The sequence below is a fragment of the Eschrichtius robustus genome, chromosome 3 (assembly GCF_028021215.1).
Source record: "Eschrichtius robustus isolate mEscRob2 chromosome 3, mEscRob2.pri, whole genome shotgun sequence".
Classification (NCBI taxonomy): domain Eukaryota; kingdom Metazoa; phylum Chordata; class Mammalia; order Artiodactyla; family Eschrichtiidae; genus Eschrichtius; species Eschrichtius robustus.
In genome coordinates this window covers 8798541-8811984 of record NC_090826.1, presented here as the reverse complement: position 1 = coordinate 8811984, position 13444 = coordinate 8798541, and the positions used below count along the sequence as shown (strand labels likewise).

Genomic DNA, 13444 nt, shown 5'->3' with positions numbered 1-13444 from the left:
ATAGTGAGTTCGAGAATTATGCTTACCTTACACTGACTAGTTCAAGTGAATGGTCCTTTTTGACAAGGAAAAATTGCTTCCTGAAGGTCAAAATTATTTGACATCTGTTATGACTAAAGATGTTTCTTTTCCCTCTGCGTATATGTAAGTTTGCTCAAGTAGACAGTAGGAGTGTTGGTTTGCAAAGTGTTTTGAAGCCAGGTGGTGGCGCTGGCCTCTGTGGCGGTTGGGTGGAGGTCAGACAGAGTCTGACCTCTTCCAGTGGATGCTGCTGCCCTTTTTGTCCCTCGCTTTTTCATCTTTGGCTTCCTGCTCCTCCCTTGGTTTCCCTGAAGACTGCAACACACTCAAGAGTCTCTTTCTCACGGCTCACTCTCTGATTTTTCACTTAAAACTTTCCACCATGCTCTCAGTGGTAATAGTAATAATTTTAAAAGGAACGAGGTTTAAAAGAGTTTATTGTAGAAGGAAGAAAAAACTTTGAATGTTTAAAACAAACTACAATATTGTATTTCTACAAAGCAAAATGCTTATATACAGCATGAATTATTTCTTAACCATAGTGCCATTTACCTTCCTGCTTCAGCCATTTTTTATAGATGAGATAAAAGAGGAAGCTCTTTGAGCCCTTTTCTTACAAAGTAAATAAAAATAGACATTATCTGTATTGACTGTGAATATTTTAAGGCAGTTTTTTGCAAGCGTCCACAGGGACTTATCTTCCCCTCCCGCTGGAGCTCCTGCCACCTCTGGACCCACTTCCTGCCTCTCGGTGCTGGGCCCTGATCGAGGCCGAGCAGGGGAGGTGCTCAGAGGCCAATTGCAAGGCCCAGAGCCCTGGAGTTTCCTCCGGTCAATTCCAGCCTGGGTCCGTTCACCTCCAGCAGAAAAATGTTTGTCTTTAAAAAAAAAATTGTGTAGACTGAAGATAATTTCATTGGATTTAAAAGCAGAAACTCCTCTCCTCCACCACCCTCTTCACTCCTTTCTCTAACACCCAAGAGAATCAAAATAATCTGGTCCTTTTTAGCAAAGGGATTTATTTTCTGCCCTCACATAAGCTAGGCCTTAAGGAAAATGGTTAAAGTGAGCTCACAATTATTTTTCTTTCACAGAAAAATCCTGTGGAAAAGAAGCTGCTGCTATGTCAGGGATCACAGGCAGACAGCCCACTCAGGCCAGCCCCCTGAGAAGTATGTGTCTGGACCCATTGTGTTTAAATACTTCCTCCCGTTTACTGTAACGTCCTCAGTACATAGCTTTTTTTTTGTTCTCCTAAGAGACTTACTCTCTCACTGAAGATGATAGGCCATTTTCTGTCCCTGCCCTTTCTATACTCCCTTCCTCTCCTCCTCTGCCTTTTCCCAGCCTCCGTCTGTCTCCGTTTCTCCAGCCCTGCTCCAGAGCAGGCTTCTTTTCACGGCTGGAAGTCCTCTGGGCGGATTTTCATCTCCACTCGTTTGAGGGAGTAGCTAGAGCCGTGCCAGCCGTACCAGGTGATGCCGTCCAGGTGCCTGTTGTGCTCCCCGAGGCGGTAGTAAACGCCGTTGAGGTTGGAGTCTGTGCAGCAGTTGTACCAGTATCCACCTGGGACAGGAGACAGGTCAGTGCTGGTCTGTCCTTGGAAATAGCTGATAGACTAGGCAGCAGGGATTTGTGATGTTTTTTAAACTATACCTAAGCCATTAGGGTCAGTGTCAAACAGGAGTACCAAAGCCAGAATACCAACTGCAGTTACAAAATTCACTCTTTCTCCTCCAGTGGGACTATGGCCTTGTACCTGAACTCCCACCTCCCAACCCCAGCTCTCACCTTTCCGGAGCTGGGCGCACTTGTCTAAGCAGTTGTCATTGTCCTTGTCCTTGGTGCTGAAGGCTGTGTTGTTGTGATAGACCAGGGCATCGTTCCCCACGTTGCCGCTGTAGTTCCCCAGGAAGAGGCGGTAGCTGTTCCGTTCATTGCCCAAAACAAAGTGGCTGTACTCAGCGTAGCGCATGTTGCCCTCCCAGTCCTGTCCGGGGGGCAGAGCCTTAGAAAACTGCAGCGGGGCCTCCTTTCCTACCATCCTGCACCTCTTCCCTCTCCCCAGCTGCAGCCATACACCTTTTTACTACTTTTTACTTCTTTATTACTTGTCTACCTCTAGTTTAACACACTAACCTGGGAATCAGAAAACAAGGGTCCTAGATCAGACTTCTCTCCTGGGTCACCATATGGCCCTGGTTAGTCTCTCGTTCTCTTCCCCTTTACATCCCTGTCTGTAAGGCGTACACGTATGTGTGTTTTGCTGTATCCCACTCTGAGATGTCATAAGAGTAACTTGAGAACATAGTGACGCTTCAGGGCCTTTGATGAGCGTCACCAACCGATACCAGTAAGGTTTGCATGTAGAGGACCTCATGCCCCAGGCCAGGGCAGGGACCACAGTGTTTCAGCCCAGCTGACTGTTGGATTCCTCTGCTCTGGCCTGAGTCTGGCCTCTCCCTTGTACCTGCAGCCTCGTTTTTGTGAAAAATAGGAAAAAAAAAACCCAATTATTCCTCAACTGTACTGCAACCTGCAGGAAAACCATCATAACAAGTACCCCAGCCGATGGTGAACAGGAGTAGGAATGACGCCCAGGAGCTGCGCGCAGCGGGGCGTGGCGGGCCTGGTCTCGTGCTCACCTCCATCTCCACGCGTAGCCGGGTTGGCCGCCTGGAGAGCCGGTGGATGTGGTCGTTGCCCAGCCAGAAGTCCCCGTGGATGCTGCCGAAGCCCTGCTGGTACTGCTTCCAGTCCCGGAAGAAGGAGACGAGGCCGCTCTTTCTCCTCTGAATGGTGGTCCAGCCACCACCTGAAGTCTCCATGTCACAGAACACCTGGAGCAGAGGGGGTGCCCTCCCCGGTCAGGACGTGCCCAGGCAGGCAGCGCGAGCCTGAGCGTGGCTTCCCACCCTTCTCCCACCCCGCAGAGCCAGGGGACGTGTGCCCTTCCACAGCCATGCTGGCTCACTAGGCAACGATTCTGCCCCAGGGTTGGCAAGCTGGGCAGGCTGGTGGTTTGCTGAGATCAAAATTGAGGATAAGAGCAAGTGCACGGAGAGTCTGAAGGGAAAAAGTCCAGGTCCTTCTGACACACTCCCTATATGTTCTCTTTTCTCCTCCCCAAAGAGTCACCGCCGTAGGATGCGGCAAGGGATCGCAGCTAGTTAGGCGGTGGTTATAGCATTATCTAACTGTGTTAGAAGGTTTAGTGTTTGGTTGCTAATGATTTGAAGGAGCAAAGCAGACGCCTGGATTTTTTTCCCCCATGAATTGAGTGTTTAGATAGCTCTCTGGTATTGTGTGTTTGCTTCTCTGTCTTGAGTTTCCCTCTCTTTAGACTGTGTGTGACTGGCCCTGTTGTCCCCCCCGCCTTTGAGGGGGTGGAGGATAGATGGTAGTACATGGGCTGTGACGACCTCACCTCCAGCTCAGGGCTGCCCAGGAAGTCATCGGGAGGAAGCTTGTACACTCCAGAGATGCGGTAGTTCTTCTGGTAGAGAGACGAGCAGTCATAGATGGCATCTACAGAAGGAGGAAACCACAGGGTGAACATCCAAACCCAGGGGCTCTGTGGCTAGCCGGCATCCCTGCTGCATCTAAATTGAAAGTTTAGGAAGGGAGACTTCATTTCTACCACAAAATTCACAGGAGTGTTCATTGCTGGGCAGTGTCTGGACTTGGGAGAGGTGGGCATCAGGAGGCCAGGAACGGGTGTGTTTTGGCCTCACTGGTGGTAGGGCTGAGGGCTAGGGAAACCCTTCACCTGGATAGCACAATGGTACAAACAGGTGACTTCAGGTCTGTGCTGAAATAAATGATCCTCCTGTAGTTCTAGGGCATGAATTCTGGAAACGTTACAGTGTGTGAGGGCCACTCACAGATCCTCCTGTTTAATAGATGCAGCTTCTGGGACAGCCAGCCTCTATTCCTAAATAAGTCATGAAGATCTCATAGGGTCTGGTTTTATTGTTTCTCGGTTTGTTTTTCTTGTTTTTCAGAGGTAATGGCTACTGCCTACTAGGTCCCTTATTAGCAGAGATTTATAATTTTATCTTTCCCTCCTTAATCCAACACTGCTAGACAAATGAAAATGCAAACACCCTAAGGAACCCTTGGAGGCCTTCCCCTGACACCATTATTAAAACAAGGAAATGAGAGCTTTGGGCAAGTGGGCTTTCACTCTGAGGTTGAATTTAATGTTTCCTCAGCTGCCCTGGGGGCTAGTGCTTTATGAAAGATTTTGTCTCCTTGTTGTTCTAAATATCAAAGAGCATTGTGGAAGGGACAGCCTTTCCAGATAGGATTCAGAGAGCAGGAACTCTCGCCTGTCTAGGAGATGCCTCCTGCCCACTGTATCTTGGGATTCTTTTCTTGATGACCGCTGCACTGGACCTTCAAGAAGAAGGCAGTTTCCCGCTGTGGGAATTGTTCAAGGCAGAGCACTTTGGGGAGGGGAAATGGGAGACCCTTGTCTTCCCTACCAGAGGTCATCACTTCCTCTTACTGATGAAAGCATCAACTTACTGCTTTCTCCAAGGGGCTAGCTACTTACAAAGTATAAAGGTGACCCCGCACCTGGTAGCAGAAAAGAAAAGTAAGGAATGATGGCCTGGGCAGGAAGAGTAAGAGGCCCGGCAAGACAGCTGCATTTGACTCCCAAGAAACTCCTTGCTGGGAGGTGAGAAAATCCCGTTTGGAGGAGCAGGACGTGACATTGGTCAGATTCCTCTGTCTCGCCTGGTCTCCTGTGTGTCTGGTTTCATCACACAGACCAAATCAGGACTCACTTGTCTGGAAAATGGCCTGAGAAGACCTTTCTAGTCCCAACCTGAGAGTCAGGAAGTACACGCTTAGAAAGTGATTTACACACACAAAAATTTTTTTATTGGAGTATAATTGCTTTACAATGTTGTGTTAGTTTCTGCTCTACAGTGAAGTGAATCAGCTATATATATACATATATACCCTCCCTCGTGGACCTCCCTCCCCCCATCCCCTATCCCACCCATCTAGGTCATCACAGAGCACCGAGCTGAGCTCCCTGTGCTATACAGCAGGTTCCCACTAGCTATCCATTTTATACGTGGTAGTGTATTTATGTCAAACCTAATCTCCCAGTTCATCCCACACAAAATTTTTAAGCTTAATTTCATGTTAAAACTTTTTCTTCATTTGAGTTGAGGATAACCAGTAAGACTTACTCTGCTCTTTATTCTTGGCTTGGTTTATAATATGACCAAAAAGATTTTCTTTTAAGTTTTTATATCAGCAAGAAATGACATATCTATAGACTATGCTCCTTGTAACTAATAATTTCCTGATAATTTCAGCAAACCAAATTTCTGTCTGAACAATAAATTCACCTTGGCCTGTCTAAGCCTAGCTAAGTAGAAACTGAATATTGTTTTGGAAAAGAAAACAGTAAACGTATCTTATTTTCGGCCTACTAAAAATGTAAATTTCAACATTGCATTTTCCTGTATAACTGGGGAGAATTTTATTTGCAATTTTGGGAAAAAATAGAAATACCAGAATTGAGGAACCTTGAGGAGCCAGTCCTTTTTGAACATGAAGGAATCCTTCAGATGGCTCTGGGAGGTGTCTGTGCACTTAATTCTGAGCCAGTGAGAATTTGGTTGGCAGACAGGACACCGAAGTCCATTAATGCCCATTCCACTAAATCCCAGGGACCCGAGAGAACTGTTTTTGGCAAAACTTTGCTTCTAGAGACGTTATGATTTTGGTGTTCATTCCTGCTTCCTTGGGACTGAGGGTACAGCCGGTCAGCTCTGGGTAAGGAAGTGGACTAATCAGGAAAACTTGAACCCAGTTTCTAAGATTTGCTTTGTGACTTTGAGCAAACCGCATGATCTCTCTGTGTTCCAAGATGGTAATTCATACCTTCAATAGGCCGAAACATTGCAGGGATTAAAAAAAAAAGCTGGGTAAACGTACAGAACCTTAGAAATCAAAAGAAATACTTCGTAAGCCTTTGCTAAAGAGAAAATAGAGCTGGTGGCACGTACCCAAGAAAGTAAGTTCCATAAGAACCCCCAGGGATCGTTCTGACGACCATGTCACCTAGGAGCAATGCTGCAGACGGGAGGCGCTCGACTATGTGAGGGGGAAGGTGGTGAGTAGCGTGAGGACACGTCCTCCTTACCTGCCAAGGTCTGGGTGACGGTCTGCGCTGCCTGCAGCTGCATGATGCCGATCTGATTGTTCATCTCGGAGTACTTGCTCTCGGCCTCTGTGAGCCGCGACTCCATGCGCTTGGAATTGCTCTCCAGCTCCATCACCTGCATGACCACGCTGACCCAGTCCCTTTCCTGCTTCCTGCTCAGGTCGCTCAGCAGGCTGCTTAGGTTGGCAATTTGGGCCTTGAGCTCCTTCGCCTCCTCACAGCAGCCGGCCACGGTGAGCTCTGCAGGTGTCTTGCGCTTAGGGGGCTTCTGTGGCCACACTGGGTGGCTGACAAAGGCCACGGTGAAAATGCAGAGCCAGGCCACGGCCGAGAGAGTCTCTTTCAGCATCTTTCGTGGGCCTGGTTGAGGAAGGCTCTTCCTCTGGGGAAATCTGGCTGTGCCCAGCTGAGGTATGCAAAGCTGCGGCAAATTAGAACCTAGCCCTTTTGCTCTTGGTGGACTTACCACTTTGTTGTTCCTCTCTCCTTGCTCTTTCTTAGCCTTTCTCAAAACTTGAGTTCCTGAAAGCGCAGCTTAATTGGGTATCCTATAGCTTTCCTTCCCAAGACTGAATGCTCGACAAACTCAGCATCTTAAATATTGTTTGCTGCCTGCACCTCCACCCCTACCATGGCCGTGCATAGCGCTTTAGCCCCTCCCAGCTCATCTGGGAGGGTCAGGTGCCTGTTGGGTGAAGTCAGCGTAAACTTAGGCCAGAGGAGGGGAGGAGAGAGACAGGGGCAGTCTTTCTTTCCTTGCCTGCACAGTCTCTGGGCTAAGACAAGAGGACTGAATTCGTGTGTTTCCAGTTTTGCCTATTAGATTGTACCCCTGCCAGCCACTGGCTCTGCTCTATCAGCAAACAGGGCAGGGTCAGAAGAATTTCCAGATTCCATTCTAAAGGTTATATAACCATGGGGTGAGCATAGGGTAGGCAAAGAGAGTTGGGAATAAGACTCTCCACTCCCAGGGAGACCTGTTAATGCAATCCACGCTGTTTATACGAGGCTCTAGTCTATTTTGGCATCCTTCTGAATGTGCTTTTAACAAGGCTCGTTATTCCCTTCTCTGATCATCATTCAGTGTTTTACAAAACCCTCTTTTGGCCTGGATCTAACGCTATCTCACATTTGAAAATTTCCAAGTTAGAAAAGCTTTAGAAATAGAAGGATAGAGGAAATCTCTTAAGAAGCAAAAAAAGGCTTTGTAGCTTGTACCCACAGGATTTACCCAGTTGTCTTTCTTTTTACGTACTTTCTCCTTCAATAAAGAATGGGCCAGTGTTCGCCTCTCACACTTGACATTTGGCATGGAAGTGGCAGCGACGGCAGCAGGGGTGAAAACGCAGGACTTGGTCCCGGGATGGGCACCTGCACACCCATCAGTGTTGAGGCAGAACAGAGAACAGGCACGGCCACGGCCCATGGTTCTAAACCTGGAAAGTATGTTAAAACGTAGAGAAAAGCATCCCCATTGCCTAATAATCCATGTCTAGAGTCTCATTTCCCTTGTCCTATGGAATATGGTTTGCAGATTTATTCTCTATATATGATATGTATATCCCTGACAATAGGGATATTGTAATTTTTCACGTACTGTATTTAAAGGAGATTCCTCCTTTGAAAACAAATGGGGGAAAAAAGCTGGGTTTTCAGCAAATCTTAAATCCTTAAAATGAGCTTTTCACTAAGAAGGTAAACAGAGTTCCCTCTGTCCATGCACGGTAACTGTCTGCGGAACATACTCTCGCTGTTTCCGGGTGCAGTGCTTATACTGTTGCTATTCCGTATGGGCCCTTCACACACAAGCCTGAGGCCGGGCAGCCCTTCCCGCCGTGACCTCCAGAGCCTTTTTCCAGTCAGGGCTTCTGTTTCTCAGGAAGTCATTTCTGTTCAGGCAGCTGGAGTTACCAAACACTTTTTTTTTTTTTCCTGTAAATCAAAAAGCAGGAGTGGATCAGGTGGATCAGGGTTTGTTTGCTCACCTCCTCATCTCCTTTGCCTGCTTAGGAGCGAGGACGTCGCTGGAGTCCTATAGCAGCTTGTCATTCTGCTCAAAGGGGTCTTTCCAGAATTGGCACCGTCAGCCAGTCCCTGCTCTCTCTTTGCACGTGTCTAGTCCCGCCGGGCACTGCAGCCTTAGCTCATGGAGCTCACTTCACTAAGGCGAACCTGGCCCCGACCGCCAGCATCCGACGGGGTCGTTTAGCGGGGTCTGCTGAACTCCATGAGGATCTTCAAGATGACCTCCTAGCCAGCTTAACCGACACTGAGCCCTGCGCTTAAACCGTGCGGCACACGACTGTATGTAGCATGACACACGATGCTGCTGCCTTGGTAGAGAACATCACGGAACACTGGCGCCTTATGGATTCCTGGCCGGCTTTTTGTTTGTTCTTTCCAGTAACCGTTTCCTCTGCCCAAACAGAAAAATCTTGTTATGAATAGATTTTCATATCTGGGCAGAAAATGAATCGATCATTCATATTTGCAACCCATGTAGCAGTCCTTTCCAGGAAAGGTAGGAAGGGGTTCCTAAGTTTGGATCAGAAGCATCTAGCTTTTAGCGTGAGTGCCTACTCTCTGACATTTGTTTTCTGGAAACTTATTTCTAACATAAGGCTTAAGTTGGAGACAGAAGCTTTTTTTATTTGAACATTTTCTTAAATTGTCTAAGCTGCCCAAATCTTCGACACCTCCCCCCCCCCGCCCCATTTTGAGAAAAATACTCTAATTAAGAGTATATCCCACGCCAGAAGATTATCTGTCCTCCAAAACATCTACAACCCTAGGGTGTCCTAGATTCTGAATTTCTGAAAGAAGGAAAAATAAGTCCTTGTTTTGAGTACAGCTAAGCCAGTAGAGAAAACCAGGACAAATGCGGAAGACTAGAGCAGTTTTCCCTTCTCTGAGAGGCTTTTAATCCCTTCTCTGCCCTTCGGTGAACAATGTGACCATAAAAAATGGGAATTAATTGAGAAAATATGGAAAACCTGTGTTGGACACCTTACAGTTTTTCCTTTTCTCCATTTTGCTGGTGGTGAAAGAGGGTCAGCTTGGAGCTCCTGAGAAAGATGTTTATGAGAAGAAAGCTTATGTTCTTTTGGGAAAAGCCAGTGAGCTTTTACTTCACAGTCTGGGCTGTGCTGCCTTAGGCTGGCACCAAGGATTGGAGGTGTCCGAGCAGCCTGGGAATTCCAGAGCTGAGAAGGGCCTAGAGCTGGTCTTTCCTTCTCCCCCAATAGGGGCGTCATGTCTCATTTTCTTGAAAATGTTCCTGTTGGAGAGACTCCTCGTTTTCCAGTGTATTCACGCCCCTGCCTACTCTTACACCATCCTGCCAAACTGGTGAGGGAGGAACAGCTGCCCTCAGTGCCAGGCTCTGTTGAATGAATACATCTCAGAAGAATCTGCCTTGTTGTTAGTTTAGCTGTGTGTTTCTGGTCATATTTTTTTTTTTTTTTAAAGGGAACGCTATTTATTTATTTATTTATTTATTTATTTATTTATTTATGGCTGTGTTGGGTCTTCGTTTCTGTGCGAGGGCTTCCTCTAGTTGCGGCAAGCGGGGGCCACTCTTCATCGCGGTGCGCGGGCCTCTCACTGTCGCGGCCTCTCTTGTTGCGGAGCACAGGCTCCAGACGCGCAGGCTCAGTAGTTGTGGCTCACGGGCCTAGTTGCTCCGCGGCATGTGGGATCTTCCCAGACCAGGGCTCGAACCCGTGTGCCCTGCATTGGCAGGCAGATTCTCAACCACTGCGCCACCAGGGAAGCCCTGTGGTCATATTTTACTTCCGAAGTCTTCTAATGAGCCACAGCTGCCTTACTACATGGTGGCCGTTTAATCCCTGACCCTTCTACCGCTCAGTCCTACTTCCATCTCAGCCCAAAGTCCAGGTCCATCGCAGAAGGTATTTGCACCTCTTCCCTAAGCCTTCTAGTTTGCCACTTCTCCCAAAGAGTGTGTCCTGGGCTTATTAGAAACCATTTCTTTCAGGCCTCCTCTTAGCGTCTACTGTTTAATTATAGCACCTAGCAAAAAAGTCTGTCTCTGAACCCTCTTAGGAATTTGTAGCCTCAGGTGCCTCGCAGGCTAGGTGGAGAGACAGACAGCTGAACTCCAGGGCAATGTGACATGCTGGGGTGGGGGACACAGCAGAGGGGGAGTGCCCAACCCAGATGAGGTTCTGGAAGGTCTCCCGAGGGAAGTGATATCCAGGGTTGTTGTTTTTGTGGGGTTTTTTGTTTTTTTGTTTTTTTTAAAGGAAGAAATAGCCAGAAGTGGGAGAGGCATTCTGAGCCAAGGTGCAGCTGTATGAAAAGCCTGGGCTTATAGAACGAACCTAAGTAGTCAAGTGTGGTGTTAAGGGGCAAGAAGGAAGAGGAGTGGTGGCAGGAATTAAAGCTGGAGGAGTGGAGGCGCGTCGGGCCTGAGGGCCCTTGTGCATCCCGGCAAGGCTGTAAGTGTTACTTGGGAGACAGGGGGCTGTGGAAGGAAGCCAGGAAGCTTTTACTTCTTGCTTTGTTTTTTTTTTTTTTTGAGTCTCACCAGGACAGTGGCTCTTTGTAGTTACCAAACAAGATTTTTAACTGGAAGTGGGTGGCTTAGAACATTAGAATTTCTTAAAATTGTAATGCATTCATATTAAATGCCCTGAAGGGCTCATCTGGCTTGAGGATTAACTGAGGTGGTATCTGAGGGACTTAAAGTAATTAGGTCTAGAATCAGATAAATCTGGGTTCTAATCCCTTCCCATCACTTGATAGTTATATGACCCTGGGCAAATTAATTAACTTCTCGGAGTTGACCAATCTGTGAAATGGGGATAAAAATTTTAACTACTCCTGGACTTCCCTGGCAGTCCAGTGGTTTGGACTCCGTGCTTCCACTGCAGGGGGCACGGGTTTGATCCCTGGTTGGGGAACTAGGATCCCACATGCTGTGCGGCACAGCCAAAAAAAAAAAAAAAAAAAATTATAACTATTTCACAGGATTTTTGTGAGGACTAAGTTAAATATAGCAAAAGATTAAAAATAGCTAAGGCATTTTTGAAGAAGAAAAATAAATTTGGAGGAATTACCTTATTAGAAATCAAGATTTATCTTAAAGCTACAGTAAGTAATTAAGGCAATGTAGTATTGGCACAAGGATAGACAAACAGATAAATGGAGCAGATTTGAATGTCCAGAAACAGACCCACACATATATGAACCCTTGATTTATGACAAGGTACCACTATAGAACAGTGAGTTCCTCTGGGTAGGCTAGATAGCCTTATGGGGGGATAAAGGTTCTTGACCCTTACCCCATACCGCACCCAAAACCTCAGGTCCAGGAGATTTAAATTCTGAATCGGAAAACAGTAGGTCTTCTAGAAGATAACATAGGAGATTATCTTCAGCATCTTGGGATAAGCAAAGATTTCTTAAACAAGATTTGAAAAACACTAACCATAAAGGAAAGCATCATTAAATGCAGTAAAAGGAGTCATTTCTTTTCACTGGAAAACACCATGAAGAAAGTGAAAAGGCAAGAAGGTATCTCCAGTACATACTTCTGTGTATACTGTACCCAGAGTATATATAGAACTCCTAACAAACAAACAAAAGGTAGCCAATGAAAAGATTGGCAAGAGATGTGAATAGGCACTTATTTCACAAAAGATTATGCCCAAAAGGCCAGTCAACACATGAAAAATTGCTCAGGCTCATTAGTCATTATGGAAACTCAAATTTAAACTATATGGTGCAGGACTTCCCTGGTGGCGCAGTGGTTAAGAATCCGCCTGCCAGTGCAAGGGACACGGGTTCGAGCCCTGGTCTGGGAAGATCCCACATGCTGCGGAGCAACTAAGCCCGTGCGCCACAACTACTGAGCCCGCGAGCCACGACTACTGAAGCCCGCGTGCCTAGAGCCCGTGCTCTGCAACAAGAGAAGCCACCGCAGTGAGAAACCTGCCGCACCACAACAAAGAGTAGCCCCTGCTCCCCGCAACTAGAGAAAGCCCACGCATAGCAACAAAGATCCAACGCAACCAAAAATAAATAAATAAAAATAAAATTTAAAAAAAAAATAAACCAGAAGGTGCAACTTACACACCAATCAAAATGGCTGAAATGGAAAACACTAAATTCCAAGTGTTGACAAAGATGTGGAGCAACTGGGATTTCCATACCCTTCTGGTCGAAATGTAAAGTGGCAGTTTGTCAGTATCTTCTGAGACTGGAACATGCCCCTGTAAGCGAGCAATTCTACTGCGAGATTTGTTCCCACCAGAAATGCGAGCACACACGCACCAAAGACACATATAGGAATATTTGTCTGGACTTCCCTGGTGGTCCAGTGGTTAAGACTCCGCCCTTCCAATGCAGGGGGCGTGGGTTCGATCCCTGGTTAGGGAACTAAGATCCCACATGCCGCGTGGTGCGGCCAAAAAAAAAAAAGGAATGTAGTAACGTGACTTATCATAGCCCCAAACTGAAAACAGCATAAACCCCCATCGACAGTAAGACAGATAAATTGTGGTATGTTCATACAGTGACATACTATTCAGCAGTAAAAAGACAAAACTACTGTGGCATGCAACGACATGGACGTATCTCGTAAACATAACGTTGAGTATTTATATAGAGTTCAAAACCTGGTGAAGCTAACCAATTGTATCAGAAGTGAGATAGTTGTTACCTCTTATGAGTTGTTACCTCTGGGGATGAGAAGGGAAGCCGTGATTGGGAGAAGGCTTGGGTGCTTCTGGGATGCTGGCAGTGTGTTGTGTTCTGTTTTCTGGTCTGGGTGGTAGTTATAAGGGTATCTTCACTTTGTGATAATTTATCAAGCTGTACAATTAGGTGTATACTTTCCTGTGTATATATGTTGTACTTCAGCCAGGAAGCTTATTTAAAAATAGATAATGCACATAAAACACTTTGTTTTTTTAAAAATTTTATTGAAGTATAGTCGATTTACAACATTGTGTTAATTTCTGCTGTACAGCAAAGTGACTCAGTTATACACATATATATATTCTTTTTCACATTCTTTTCCATTACGGTTTATCACAGGATATTGAATATAGTTCCCTGTGCTATACAGTAGGACGTTGTTGTTTATCCATCCTGTAAATAATAATTTGCATCTGCTAATCCCAATCTCCCAGTCTTTCCCTCCCCCCACCACACCCCCCCTTAGCAACCACAGATCTATCCTCTATGTCTGTGAGTCTGTTTCTGTTT

The 13444-nt window shown here is 46.4% G+C and overlaps 2 protein-coding genes across 4 annotated transcripts in view; one reads left to right on the top strand and one right to left on the bottom strand.

Moving 5' to 3' along the window:
- The window catches only part of MTOR (mechanistic target of rapamycin kinase), a 132880-nt gene that overhangs the window by 53510 nt on the left and 65926 nt on the right, over window positions 1-13444 (top strand). The window lies entirely within an intron of this gene.
- Window positions 1329-6560, bottom strand: ANGPTL7 (angiopoietin like 7). Its single transcript, XM_068538879.1, has 5 exons — window positions 6191-6560; window positions 3449-3549; window positions 2667-2861; window positions 1813-2011; window positions 1329-1587 (listed from the first exon to the last, which is right to left on the bottom strand). Exons 1-5 carry the CDS (start codon window positions 6558-6560, stop codon window positions 1418-1420), a joined length of 1035 nt encoding a protein of 344 aa, XP_068394980.1. The 3' UTR covers window positions 1329-1417.